The following is a 14,473-nucleotide window of genomic DNA, read 5'->3' as shown; positions in this document are numbered from 1 at the left end:
ATCTACCTCCCTTCTACCTACTTTCCTCCCATATACTTTCCTCCCATCTATTTTCCTTCTATCTACTTTCGTTGTATCTACGTTCCTTGTTTCTACTTTGCGTGTAACTACTTTCCCTTGTATCTGCTGTCCCTTGTATCTACTTTCCCTTTTCTCCACTTTCCCCCAATCATGCTGGCCTTGTATCTGTCTTGTCTTTCTCTTGCCTTCTGGTTGTGTGTTCTTCCTTCCTTCCGTTTCTTGTCTCCCCGCTTTGCTCGGGCGTCGTCTCTTGCTACTCAGACTCCCGCCCTGTTTCGCTTTCCTCTCCTCTCTCCTCTCGTCTTCGCCTCTTTGCGAATTCCCTGCGTTTTTCTCTAAATTTCCCCGGGTTTGTTTTCACTCCTCGCCGGCATTCTAGTTCGTACCTCCCCCCCTCTCCAGAATGACGACGGCGAGCGGCTTCGTACCCTCTCTGGTTGCGGCGCTCGAGGGCCTCGCCGCCGCCCTCCAGCGCCAGCACCGCAGCCACGCTTCCGCCTTTTCTTCGCATGCATCTGCCTCGATGCACGAGGTCTCAGCGATGCTCCGGCACCTCCAAGCGTTCCTCCTCACAAACATCTTCACCCCTGCGCTCATCGCCGACCCTTCCCACAATCCGAGCGTAAGGGAAAACCCCGACAAACCGACCTCCAGATCACGAAGCGGACTCACCACCAGCGGCGAAAACCTCTAAACCCTAAACGCTCTCTCTCTCTCTCTCTCTATATATATATATATATGTATATCGATAGACAGATGGATCCATACTTGGATACTGCATGTCGGGCTTTCCCCGTGCCTCTCTCGCTCTCTCGCTCTCTCTATATATATGTATATGTACATATATATATGTAAATATGTACAGAGGGGGGGCAAATGGTGCAGATGAGCCGGATTCACGCGGGGTCGTTTCATGCTGCGCAGGTGGGCCGAATCGAAACGGGCATCTGGAGCAGGATGGAGAAGACAAGCAGGCTGAGTCGTGGAGTAGAACAGCAGGCGTTTTGTTGCGAGCTACACTCTGCCGTCCCTCATTTTCCTCTTTGGCGGCGGGCAGATGCGCGTCTGGACGCGTTTCATTTCTGGGTGCTGTACGCAGGCTTCCTATCTCCGGTGTTTGATTCATCGCGTGGAGCTGGATCTCTACGCGCTTCTCGTCAGCAGTTCCGAGTTCGCGAACCTACCGACTCGGTTGCTGGCGGCGATGCTCATCAAATCCCTCGCAGCCATCTCGCCGTCTTCGCCGCCTTCCCTCTTCGCGGCTTCTCGATCTGGTTCCGCCGCCGCAGGTCCCCCCGCGGCGTGGCAGTCTCTCTCCGTCGTCTCGGCCTCCACCTCCTTCGAATCCCCGCTCCCTTCGGCGGACCCGCCTGCGCGGCTGCGCGTCTCGTTCGACGTCCACGTCGAGGGCGAGAGAGACGCTGCGGCGCCATTCGCCGCGCGGGGCGCCCCGGCCGACGGACCCTCTGGAGACTTGGGCTCCCCGGGCGCGGTCGCGGAGCCGAGCGCGAGGCCTGCGGGCCCTGACGGCGCCGCCGCCGCGTTCGGGCACCTCCCGGGGTTTTTCTTCACGAATTTCGGCGGCAACATGGCCTTGTACAGTCCACGCCAGCTGGGGGCCTTCCTCGGGCTCCTCGCCGAGTTGCACCCTGCGGACCTGCTCGTGGCCAACGTGGAAAACTTGGTCGCCTGGGTGGTCTCCTCGCCGCACGCACGGACCGCGGAGGTGACCCTTCCCGGCCTCGTGACGGAGCTCGACGGAGAGGACGACGCCGCGGATTTCGCAGACCGTTTCGCCCGTGCAGGCCACTCCGCCGGGCTTCCGCAGGGCGGCACGACGCTCACTCGTCTTCTGGAGCGAATAGCCGACGGCAAGAAAGGTGGCGTGGCGGACGCCCCGAATCCCGCTCTCTCGGCGAAGGCTCCTAGCGCACCGGAACGCGTCGCGGACGACGGGCCGTCTCGATGCGCGCGGTCCGCTCGCCAGGATGTGTCCTCGCTGTCTTCGCGGCTCGCCGCCTCGGAGACCTTGCGGCCTCTACCAGCGTCGCGGGGCTCCATCTTGACATCGCTCTTCCCTTCGTCGCCCGGACAGTCGCAGGACCGCGGCCCGACGTCAGTTTTCTCGTCCTTGGGCGAGGCGGGCCGTGCGGGGCCCAAGGGCGAGGGCGACGTCCCAGCAAAGGGCGGCCGTCTTCACTTCCCGCCTGTGTCGCGTCTCGTTTCGAGCGACGTGTCTCGCAGTGGGGTGACTCGCGAGAACCTGGACGCGCCGTATCCGTCTTCTGGAGGCGGCGCACCCTTCTTCATCTTCGCGCCGCCGGTCGGGTACGGCGCCTGCTCAGCCTCAGCGTCGTGTGCGGGTCTGCCTACGCCTCCTCTGGCCCTCAGACAAGCGGCACTCAGCTGTCTCCTTGCGCTCCTGCGGCGGTGTTTCTGCGCGTCTGAGGACGCGTTTTCCGTCGTGGGGAAGTGCCGCCGCTTGGCGCTGGACGTCGGCGACTCGCGGGGAGCTGCGCCGGGAGGACCAAGACAGGATCCGTCCTCGCCCTTTCCGCCTGGGGACAGGCCCACTGGAGACCCCACAGCCCCCGGGGCTCCGGGCGCGGGCCTCGGCGGCGCCCACAGCGAGCAGGCCAGAGACACTTTGCTCGAGGCGAGAAGCGGCGGAGACAGCAGACGCACGGGGGGAGCCGTCTGGTGTGCCGCGCTGCGCCGCGTCGTGCGGCGCATAGAGGCCTGGGGCGTCGCGCTGCTTCTAAGCCCTCAAGGCGGGGACTCCACGGAAGAGACTCAGAGCCACTGGACGATCCTCCGAACGCTGTGGGGCGGAGCCAAACGCGCAAAGGCCGTGCTCGAGGCGGACGGAAAACCCTGTCGGTGAGCAAGACGTAGCAAGACGGACGGAGGCGCGACGAGTGCTCCAAGAAACCATACACAGTCGCCATGTGCAACACTGTAAAGGTCCAAGCCTAAGGAGCCGGCTGAGAGAAAATAACCGGAAAGAAAAAAGATCAAGAGAATAGGCGAAAGACGCAAAGGGGATAGATTAGGTCAGATGATGTCCTTATTCGCTTCGGCAGAATGCGTCTTTTCTATATTTGTTAACATCTAACTCTAAGTCGTGCGGGATCCGAGTCCACAACACATATGTGCGCCTATAGACATTTATTTATATATATGTACACCTGCAGTGTCAATGCATGCATGCGTATATGTAAGTCGAAGTATAAAGCAATGTTTATACAGACGAGTATCCAAGGACATGGGAGCATACGGATGGCTGTATTTGGCGTCCAAGAAAGGGAAGGCGGCAGCTGTCTGTTTCATCGTTTCCGGATATCAGAGGCCTGTTTGGTCATGTCGGATCCGTCTGTTTGCGGGCTTTTGTGTGTCCCAAGAGAGATGTTTACGTGTCTGTGCATCGCCGAGGACTACTCTGACGATCACCGGTTGAACGTCCAGTTTTTTTCCTCGATCTACGCCTGGTTGGTGACCGTCTATCATCGGCAAATCGCGCTGGCGAGGTGGGTCTCTCCGAAGCAAAGGCCTTCTCAGTCGAGCGACAGAGAAAAACCATTCTTACTCGTTGAAACAACGGTTGCATGCAAGCCGCTGAAAATGGGGAGTGCCGACGCGCGCCACGCGTCACGTGAAACGCACACCAGCCGGCACACATTCCTATTGGTACATTTGTAAAAAACATATATACATATATTTGTATGCCTGTGTGCGTGTATATGTGTTAATGTGTACAGGTGGATAAGGATATGCATGGATGGGAATGCGTGCATGTGTGTATACTTGGCTGCGTGTCCATTTGTGCGTCTCTGTGAATGTGTCTGTGCGAGCGAGAATTTGTGCCTCGCCGGGCGCGTGTGGGGACGGTGCCGGTCTCTGGAATTTCCGTGTTCTCAGACGCAAGCAGATTGGTGAAGAGGCGATTTTCAAGCTCACACACTTTGGCTTTCTTCCGTACTCGACGCTTGTTCGGCCGTCCGTAGCGAGTTCCCGCTCTGCCTTCGCCTCCGCCTCCGCGCTGTCGGCTCTCTCTCCTTATCGCCAGTCTCGCGCTGCGTCTTCGCGCCTCACGAGTCATGTCTTGCAAGAGACGCCTGCTGAGGAAGACGAAGAAGACGAAGAGGAAGACGCAGCGGAGAACAGAGGACCCGAGCGAGAGCTGGACAGAGAGGGAGAGGAGCCGCAGAGGGAGGACGGCGTGCACGATCTTGTTCAGCGCCTGGTCCAGATGACGATGACCTTCGACGAGCGAAGCATGCCCGCGAGCCTTGAGACGCCTCAGGTTGGTCAGGAGGAAGTGGACGGGCGCGCAAACGAGGCAGCCGGCGAAGAGCGGGCAATGGCCTCCCCTGAGCCGTCGCGCGCCTCTGCGGCGTACGAAGGAGTCGCTCGAAGTTCCCAACCGCCGTCGCAAACCAAATCCACGAACCTTCCCAGATCGGAGCCGCCATCCCCGAGCCTTTTCGCCTCGAGCGAAAGTCCGTCCACACGTCACCCTTCATCCTTCACATCTTCTTCCAATCTCTCTGCGTCTTCCGCGCCCCGTCGTTCGCATCCCCCTCCTTCGGCGTCTTCCACTGCAGCGATTTCCACTGCAGCCGTTTCCACTGCAGCGGCTTCCTCTCATTCCTCTCCCCAATCTTCGGCTTCTGTATCTGGTAGGCTGGCCGTACAGCCGCGCGGCGGAGGCAGCCTGGTGGATCTGTTGCCGATGAATCGTCGCCTTCTGGCTGCTCTCGCGACATACTGTCTCCGTTTGCTTGCGCAGGTCGAGAGACAGCAGAGCCTGAGGCGCCAGGAAGTGGTGCGCATGCGCGAGAAGTCCGAGAAAGCCTCGCTGGCCTCGCTCTCGTCGAAATGGAGTTTGTGGCGGCGAGGCGCGGCGAGCAAGGACCAGCGGGCTCTATCGCGTTTGGCCTCGGCGGCTGCGCTCCGAGACGGGAGCGCGGAGACAGAAATCGGAGCGTTCCCCACAGGCCGTCTCTGGAACGAGGAAAATGCGAGAGAGCGTGATGACGCAAAGCGTGGTGTGTCTCGAAACAAAAACCCCTTTTCCGATGGCGTCCAACTGGGCGGCTCCCCCGTTTGGAGTCTGGGCCAGCACGCAGGAATCTCCGAGGCAGTTTGGGATCTTCAAATGTCCGATGCAGTCGGCGTCGAAGCTATGCGAATTCTGGACCTCGTCTGCCGAGCAGATGCCGAATTCGTCGCCGCCGTCTTCCCCACCATCAAGCGCGTAGGGCAGGACAGGCACCCTAACAGCGGGATACTGAAAAACCCAGTGGAACAGTGTTTACCTGCAGATGGCGAGGCCTGGCGACGGACGTCGATCTTTTCTGATGCTGTGTACGAAATATATATATATATATATATACAGATGTATTTCTCTTTGGTCTGACAAGCTGTGTGTACCCTCTGCTCACACTACGCACCCAAATATATATATATATATATATATGCAGAGATATATGCATAGATATGTATATGTGTGCATATATGTGTATATATATGAATATATGTATAGATGTGTATATGTATGTCAGTGTGTGTGCGGATTTGTGGGAGTCATGTGCAAGGCTTTTTTTGTCTTTTTGTAGGTCTGCGAGCGGACGCTGGCGGGAGGCGGAGGGTTGCACCTGTTCACGTGTGTTTTCCACTTTTACTTGCATCACCACCCGCACCAGCTGTTGTCTCTCGACAGCTTCGTTCAGCAGTACGTCACCCATCTCGGGCTCCACTATCGCTCCGTGCTGCTAAGCATGAATGCGCTGACTTTCCTCAACAACAACCTCCAGGCGCTCGTCGTCAAAACAAACATCTTCACCAGGTACAGGCTGCCCAAGTCCGCGCAAACGCGACCTTTGCACAGTTTGCCGCCCTGCACACCGCTCCACTGTCAGACACAGAAATACACATTCCTAGAGACAGAGAACTCCATATATGTGTATGTATGTGCACACTCGTAGGTGCGTCGACACACGCACGCGTGCCTACACAGCGCTATATAGGAGATAAGCATACATGCCTATATACATGCATGTATATAAATATATATATATATATATATATATATATATATGTATATGTACATATATGTATATATATTTATATGTACGCAGCTGTGTCGAGATGACACTGTCGGGTGTGGAGCATCCTGGTGGACCGTCGGCTTGTCTGAGGAACACCGGGATTCTCGCTTTCTCTCCGTCCCGTTCCTGTCTCTCTTGCCTCGTTTTGCTTTTCTCGTCTTTTCTTTTCTCTTCGTTTGTCTTCACTTCTTATGGGGCCCCCGTGTTTCCTGCCTGTGGCGGCTGCGTGTCAACGGCTGTTTGTGCGGTCTTGCGCGGTTCAGATATTTCCCCGTCATTTTCAAGCTCGTCGCCTACCACCCGCGCGCCGCCGGGAGTCTCCTCCTACCGCTCCTACCTGCCATCGTGAGGGACTGCATGCGCGGAACGCATGCCCAACGCAGGCACAGACGAAGGGCGAGACATAAGAATGAGAGGGAGAGGAAACAGAGAGGAACAGAGACAGACGAAGAGAGAGACAGAGAACGAGAACTACGAGTGATCGTCAAGTGCTCCGAGTTCGTCGTCTGTTTCTCTCTCGACGCCTTGGCCTTTTCGTTTTTCGCTTGACCTCTTCTCTCTTTCTCGTGCTCGCTCCTCATTCTCGTCGGCTTCTCTCCCTTCTGCGGTGCATGCAGTCGGCCAAGTTTTGCTGCACGGTTTTCCACCGCTGTTGCGTCTTTCCGTGTGTGTGCTTGTAGGTAGGGCCTTCGACGCTGATGGAGGTTCTTCACTCGCTCTTGGACCTTCCGCTGACGGCTTCCTTCCTTGAGAGATTCGACGAGGAAGGGGCTGCGGCGGCGTGCTTTTTCGCCTCCTCGTTTTTCTCTTCCTCAAAGGAAGTCTGTTCAGGCGCGGCTGCGCTCAGCGCCTCGGCGGCTGCGGGCGACGGCGCCTGTCCCTTCCTGCGAGCCTTGAAAACCTATCTCCTCCGCAACGAAGCAGGTGGGGAAAACCTGAGATGGTGCAGGAGAGACACACGGCGTGCCTGTGGGAGCGCGTTGGCGGCCACAGACGACTTTCGTCCTCTTTCGCCTGCGGGAGCATCTCCTACCTTCAGTCGAGAGCTCGAACGAGACACGCGTCCACATATCCGTGTCTTTTCTTCACTGCATTAAGTGATCTGGTTCAAACTGGATGCTAGGCTAGTTTCTTGACCGGCGGACCGGTGCGCTGAGCCTCCAGCCTTACGCTGTGTAGACTGGAGACAAAGGGACGAATCTCGCCTTCTCTCACGGGTCGTGGTGGAGACGAGATGCGCAGGAGAGTCCGGGCGCTGCCTTCTCTCCGAGTCAAAAGAGCCTCGCTAGCTTCTTTCCTAGAGGTGGTGCGCCGCGTACTCTTCTGTACTCTTCTTCCTTCAGCTCTTTTAAAATAAAATCTTCTTCGTTCACCTCTTCTGCCTTCAAATCTTTTCCTTTCCTTTTTTTGAACCCTTCGCTCAATCTGAGTTCTTCCCCTGGTCTCGCCTCCAGCTTCGCTTCGATCTTTTGCCGGCTGTGGGGCGTCACTCGAACCTGAGTGGTCAGGGTTGCCTGCCTTGCCGATGCGCCGCTTGCCGGGGTCCTTTCGTTTGTCTTTTTCTCGTTTACCTGTCTCTCGGCTTCCCCTTTCTCTCGGCCTTTTCTGTCTCTCTCCTTTGGTTTTTCCGGTCTCCCCCCGCCCCTCGCTTGTGCCGCACGCTTTGATTTGTTGTGTCTCTCTTGTCTTTTGCCTAGGGGGCCGCAACGTGATTTGGGAGGCTGAAGACAACGAAGAAGTTATCGCCAACATCGAACTTCTCTGGAGGTTCGTTCCGCCCTGACGCTCAGCCCTGCCATCTCTCATGTTTCCTCCGGCGCGCGACACAAGCCGCAGTTGGGCGTCGTCTCTCCTGTTGCGAGTTACAGTTCGATCTTTGTCTCCTGTCTCTGTCTCCTCATCTGCTGCAAGACGAAGTCGCGTGCGCGCATGCTTGGCTAAATCACCCTTCGTTTGTGTGTTTGGTAGTTCCGCTGCCCCCTGGCGCTGTCCCACCTTCGCTGACTCGTTCGTGTGTAGAAGCATTTCGTCTCTTTTTCGGGGCGTTTCTGGTTTTTCGGACTTTGACACAGACGCCTCCCCATCACCTCGCGCCTCTCCGCGGTATGCAAGGTCGTCCCCGCCGTCCTGCAGGTGTACTTTCGGGTGGTCCTCGACGACGCGCCTCCTTTCTACATCGGTAACTGTCCTCATTCGTTTGCCGTCCGTTTCCGTTTCCAGTCGTCACTCACGGGGACTCTCGGCACGCGGCGCTCTGTCACCTCTCTTGCGGCGCCTCTACTCACATTCATACATCTGCATATACACATACATAGACACGCATACATAGATACATAGATACATATAGATATACATACATATACATATACATGTATATACAAGTGCATGCATGCATACTTGGTTGTTCTGCGTTCCCTTCTCTCTCTCCTCAGGCCGTCTGGGCCTCTAGCAGTTTCCACTTTTCCCCCTCGTTTCCGTATCGTCTGTTGTGTGTCTCCGTTCGCTGGCTCGGGCGGTCCGTCGCCACCTTCCTGTCGACACTTCGTTCGATTTTTCTGCTCGTCTCCCTGCTCCTTCCGCTGCGGCGTGTGCCTTCAGAAAAGGTCCTTCGCGTGCTGCTGGAGCGGTTTCTCCTGCTCTGTCCCGTTGAGTTTTACATGGACGCAATGAACCGCCTCTTCTTGTCGATGATCCTCCAAATCTTCCATCGCCACCCGATGTTTGTCGTAAGCAGACGGCAGTTTTTTCTATGCCCTCACCGAGGAGTCGCCGTCCACTGCCTTCGGCGGACGAGGGCTGCAAGCCTCCCCGACGCACTCGCAAAGCACGATGCATTCTGTACACAGAGGCGCTCAAATAGTCCTATGTGGACGTACACAATGCGACAGAGCTGGCTTTGCACGTGTGCACATATGCGCGTGAATCGAGGTATACATAAGGCCACCTGTGCGTCGGAACGTCTTCCCTTGCTCAAAGATCTGCGTGGAGAGTCCCGTGTCGGTCTGTCGGGTGCAAAGCCTACAGGAGTTCCCGTCAATGCATCGACTCGGTGGAAACAAACGAGCAGCCGACGAACTCCGTCCTGGCCCACAGGCACGCAACATGCATATATATATATATATATATATATATATATATATATCGCATCATGGCCTTTCGTGTGTGCTGTGTTTGTTCTGTGTTGCATGTCAGATTACCTTGCGTACGCAGATTCTGCATGCGGTTTACAGACACCTGACAGTTCGTGGTGCTCTTTTGAGTCGGCATTTGTGCTGGGTTATGGGGGAGTATTCCTCGCCACATCTTTTAGCGGAGTCGGGAATGCACTGGTCGGACGCCTGTTTCTCCGAGGACAGACCCGAGCCTACTAACGGCGCGTCTGCCTCGGGCAGCGCTCTCGCTCCCACCGTTTCCCAGACAGGCGCCACGGTGAGGGAAAGTGAAAAGTGCAAAGCGCGTCCAGATGCCCAGTGCCCCGAACTAAAGAAAGGGCCTTTCTCGTGCTTCGACCGTCTCCGCCCTTGCCCCGGTTTCTCCCTCATACGTGTACCAACTTGGTTCTCGCCTGACACGTCAAACCACACAAAGTATACGTGCAACACACATACAAACAGTTGTATCTGCCTGTATCTCTGAATCTATACATGCCTGTACATCTATAAATATACATGTAAATATAGATATAGAAATAAATATAAAAATATGTCATGGTGTGGTTTCATGCATAGTCGCTTCCGAGTTCCACCGTGTCTTGGGGAAATCCCCAGCTGCTTGTTTTTCTCTCACGGTTTGCAGCTCTTTGCCGGTTTCTTCGACGCCTTGGAGAGCTTGGCGTACGAGGCGATTGCCTCCGTCGGCCCGATCGCCGCAGGCTACCCGTCCGCCTCTGCTACGTCCCGCGGCCGTTCCCCGCCGATCTCCTCTGGCAACGCCTTCCCGCCTTCCGCCGGTGTCGCCCCACAAGGCGCTCCCGGCCTGTCGCCGGCTGGCTTTGAGAGCCGCGGAGACACTGCGAGGCCCGCGGGGGAAGTGTGGGGAGGTCCCGCGTCCTCCGCGGCTGCGCCGGGCGAGGACAGGAGTTCCGGCGAAGGCGCGAGGCCAGAGACAAGTTTCCTCTCCAGTGACCCAGAGGAAACAGACAGCGAAGGTGCGGCGGTGCGTGGGGGAAGACAAACAGAGTGTGAAGCAGAGAGTCGGCGCGCAACTGGAGAGGGCGACCAGGCCTGTGTTTCGTCGGGATACGTGTGGCGGGGTCTTGGGGTCTGGCGAGCGGTCCGCCTTGTGCTTCCCCTTTGCCCTGCGACGTCTCCTTTCTCTCTCCCTCGGTGTGCTGGCTGCGGTTTCATTCTCGTGTCTCTGTCGTGTTTAGCCCCTCATTTCTCTCCCAGCTTGCGGGATGCTTCTCTCCCTTCCATCTCCTTTTTTTATGTGGTCGTTCCGCGTTTGCGTTGCCACGGAGGACCTGTCGCTTTGGTTTTTTCTTTTTCGGCGCATTGGTGGCGTCGATTCTCAGATCTGTCTGAATTTTCGAGTGACGAGAGCGGCAACAGCGAGGAAGAGCGCGAAGACGACGCTGGAGCGGTCTGCCGACAAACGCCGGCGGACGAAGTCCAGGTCCACCGCGACAAACTGAAGCAGATCTTCACGCCTTGCTTCATCTGCGTGGTCATTACAGCCATGACAAAGTTTGCTCTGCGCTACCCTCAATTCATGCCCCGCGTCGTCCTGTGTTTCTCCAAGGTACGCCTACGAAACGTGAAACGCCTTGGAGGCAAGGGCGCAGAAGCCGCGGACAATTTCGGTGTGGCCGCAGCGACGGTCGCGTGGTGTGCACGTGGAAAAAGCGTTCACACGCGTGCGGGCCTTCCGGCTCCTCCTCGGGGCCGGGAGGAGAGCCTGACAGAGGGTGTGAAAAATCTGGGACATCCCCTGGATCGCGTACCATTTGTGGCAGTCTCGGGTCCAGCCGAAGTCACTGGCGGTCTTGGGTTTTTGCGACGCCACTCGTGTCCCTTCTGCTCCGTATGCAGTCTCTCGCGCGCTCGCCCTTCCCAGCTCCCCGTGCATGGTCTTCTGCGGCGGTGCCGTCGGAAGCATGTTCTGGCTTCGGGTTGCTCGGATGCCTCAAGAAAGTGTTCTTGATTCCGGTTCATTTGCATGTCTGCTCAGCTCAGCAACTGCTTCGCGACTGGGGAGTACGCGAGCGTCCGCGCACGTGTCGAGACGTGCCTCCACATGACTGCCACGTCGTCTGCATGCGCGTCCATTCTCCAAGCTTGCGTTCTCTCGCCCGCGGGTTCTGTCGGCGCCGCGGGGACCAGCCTCGACGCCAGTGGACTCGACAGAAGCCGCGGACCCATTGGCCTAAAGTAAGAGCGGGGGACCGTTTGCTGGACGCCGGCCAGGCGGAACACGGCGGCGAGGCATCCAGCGGTAAAAACAGATCATTCGCTCGATGAACGCTCGAGTCGGCAGGCCGGGGGGAGACAGAACTGGGGGCATGTGCATATATACGGAAGGAGAGCCGTTTTTAGGGAAGGGTACGGCAGGACGAGGAGGCATAAAAACAGAAACCACTGGGCTGCTCGCTGGCGAGACGCTCTTCGGATCTGAGGTGAATGCGTGTGGACACAGACGCAAGAAGCACATGGGCCCTGTAGTTAACAGACTTGTGTCTTTCTTTTCTGTTGGGTCATTCCTCTCTGAGTGCTGGCTGTTTGTCGGCATGTGGATGCAGCGTTAACACGGTGCACATCCCTCATTTGCACTCCCTCGGTCACTACTGTCGCACGCCGTACAACTTTGTCCCGGGTACGCTCGGGGGCGTTTGCGAACCGACGGCTTCGCCAAGGCCCACAGGCGTGGCAACGGCCACGGAGTCCCACGCGTCAGCGCGTCTCTTCTCGGCAGTTGCGCTTCAGGGACTTTGTGTGCTCCAGTGGCGGAAGGCTTTTTGAAACTGCCCAAGAGGGCCCAGAACACGCTTTGCCTGCTAGAGTAGAGATTCGTGTGCTTTCCGTTCGCTCTCTGCTCGTTGCCGGGGTTCCCCACGCGTGAACTCCGATGTACCATTACCGCCCTGCGCACAGGCAAGCATTGTTTTGCAGCCCTTTTCTGCATTCGGTGTGGGTCGGAGGCCCCGTCCACGGAAAATCGGTGGAATGCGTCGACCGACGTTTCTGCCAAGGTGCGAAGTTGGACGCGTCCGCTTTGCCCAGAGCCGAAGCGCTCTGCCGCCGAAGCGTCTGGAGCGTGGATTTTGTCTCTCGTGCCTGCTGGTCTGTGGTTGTCTGTTGGAATGCTTTCAGGACCGCGTTTGCATTTGTTTGAGCTGCCAAGCTACCCCGTTCCCGGCGCCTCTGGGGCGTCTGAGGGGTACCTGGCCCAGCGCTTGTTCACCGGCCGTTCTCTGCCTGCTCGTCAGAACAAAACGGCCTTTGGGCAGTGGCGGTGTGCGTGTCCTCGAGGAGATTTCCCTGCTTTGCCCGACCAGAGCGGCGACAGTTTGTGCAGTCGACGGGAAAGGTTCAGCGACGCTGCGTGCTGCAGTGAGCAGGGCGTTGACGGCCCCGCTGACGTGGACGCGCGCGGCGGGGTCGGGGCGACTTGCCTGTCTCGTTCAAGCGGCTCGTGCGGAACGTGCCTGGTTGAAGAGTTCGCTCTCCCTTCAGACCGTACTGATTACTGGCCTTTTCCTGTCGGTCGAAACGGAGCGGCAGACTTCGCAGAAGATGCCGACGCCCCCGGCCCGCTTTTTGCCCATCCGCGTGTGACGCAGATGCTGCTCAGACGGCAAATGCAGCAACTGGGATATGCAGGGAGCTGACAGACTCTCGCGAGTCTGGCGGACTCGTTTCTCCCGGTTGCTTGTCTGTTCGCTTGTTTTCGTCTCTCCGGCGAAAACGGCGTGGTTAGATCCTCTGCTTGTGTTTCTCCCTTGACACTATTCGTGTTGATCGCCGTTCACCGAAAGTGTTGGTAGTCGGTTTAAATGGAGCGCGAGACTGACAACGGATACACGATATCTTTGAAAGGAAAACGTCTCTCCTTCGGTTTCAGTCACCGAATGGCCCAGCGCTGATGCCCGCGTCCCGCGAAGAACGTGGCGGCTACTACGGCGGCGCTGTCCACCTTCTACAGGTGCAAAGAACTGCGCTCAGGTCCGGGGCGCGCAGTTCTAAGCTTCTGATGGTTTTGTGTGGCCAGCGGAAAGTGTCAACACACATCCGTTCGCGAACAGTCATTTCCGCTCAAACTGCCTCGATTTGGAACAGCGCAAACTCGCTTCGAATGCTGCGTTGTGTGCGGCAAAAAAGTGTAGTTTTGTCGAAGCGAGGTAGCCGAGGAGGAGCGAGAGTCCCCATCCTACGCGGCTTAGAAGCGAACGCAACCATTTCGTTGCCTGCAAGCCCCCGCATGAAGACGAGAGCTTTGGATCTTGAACGCGCCGTGACGCGACCACCGTTGTATCGCGTTGTGTCTTCCAGGCCCGCCTTTTGAGAAGTGTGAGCAGACGCCTAAGAGTGCTCGCAGCTGCTACGTAACGTTGATGTTGGTCGGGCGAGTTCTTTCTGATTCTGACTACTGTGGAGATCTAATCATTCACACGCATGCGGTTTCCAAACAACAGAAGTTCAGTAAATTTCCACGCGGGCTACAGCGGCTACAGCGGCTACGGCACGTGACGGGAACCCCGCAGTTTTCCCGTCGAAGCCTTTACCGGAAGTGAAGCGGTGCAAACAGCGAGACCACCCGCGTATACGGTTCAAACCTGATCAAAGGTTTCCTTTCTCGTCTTTTTTTTTTCGTACGGCGATTTATAGATAGACCACTGTCCCGAAGCGTTGCAAACGCATTCGTGGGTGGGTACGTCGCTCACAGAGGGCAAACCAAGAGATCTGGATTCCTATATCCCCTCTCGTTCACCTGTACCAACATGGGTCGCGCTGGGTCAAGACGACGTGGGTAACAGATCACAGATGCGTGAATTCCAACACTCGAGTCTGTGTCCCGGACTCTCATCGGGATCGACGCGCGTCGTGTCGGTTGCCAGGACTAGTGCATCAGGGCGGGGAGGAAACCGTCGTCGCTGAAGGACCGGAGGCGTCTCCTCTACAGGGAGAAACGAAGGAAACGAGTGGTGTATAGAAACGCACAGAACATCAGGGACGAACGCGACAGTCCTCGACACTGAAACCATCAGATTGAGCACTGCAGCCGGTGCGTTGCATCTTCCCCTAGCGGTACAAGAGAGCGCGTGTGCGAAAATTCCTCCTGATGCTGACAGAAACCTGCTATCGCTCCAGCATATTTCCCGGCGTGTCCAGCTCACTGGGAAGGTC

The 14,473-nt window shown here is 57.2% G+C and overlaps 1 protein-coding gene across 1 annotated transcript; it reads left to right on the top strand.

The window, feature by feature from the left end:
- Positions 1-424: 424 nt before the first annotated feature.
- NCLIV_064140 (KIAA0415, related) lies at positions 425-12,957 on the top strand (the record flags this gene model as incomplete). The annotated part of the gene is made up of 16 exons (XM_003885965.1): positions 425-643; positions 1,121-2,901; positions 3,423-3,548; positions 3,940-5,278; positions 5,640-5,869; positions 6,395-6,476; positions 6,812-7,055; positions 7,829-7,898; positions 8,204-8,310; positions 8,730-8,857; positions 9,324-9,560; positions 9,927-10,278; positions 10,645-10,871; positions 11,301-11,500; positions 11,869-11,942; positions 12,440-12,957. The coding sequence occupies 16 exons, from the start codon at positions 425-427 to the stop codon at positions 12,955-12,957; spliced, it is 5,934 nt and encodes a 1,977-aa protein (XP_003886014.1).
- Positions 12,958-14,473: the final 1,516 nt, after the last annotated feature.

The sequence above is a fragment of the Neospora caninum genome, chromosome XII, assembly GCF_000208865.1.
Source record: "Neospora caninum Liverpool complete genome, chromosome XII".
In the NCBI taxonomy this organism is placed as follows: domain Eukaryota; phylum Apicomplexa; class Conoidasida; order Eucoccidiorida; family Sarcocystidae; genus Neospora; species Neospora caninum.
Note: the sequence above shows the minus strand (reverse complement) of the source record. Positions and strands in the feature narration are given on the sequence as shown.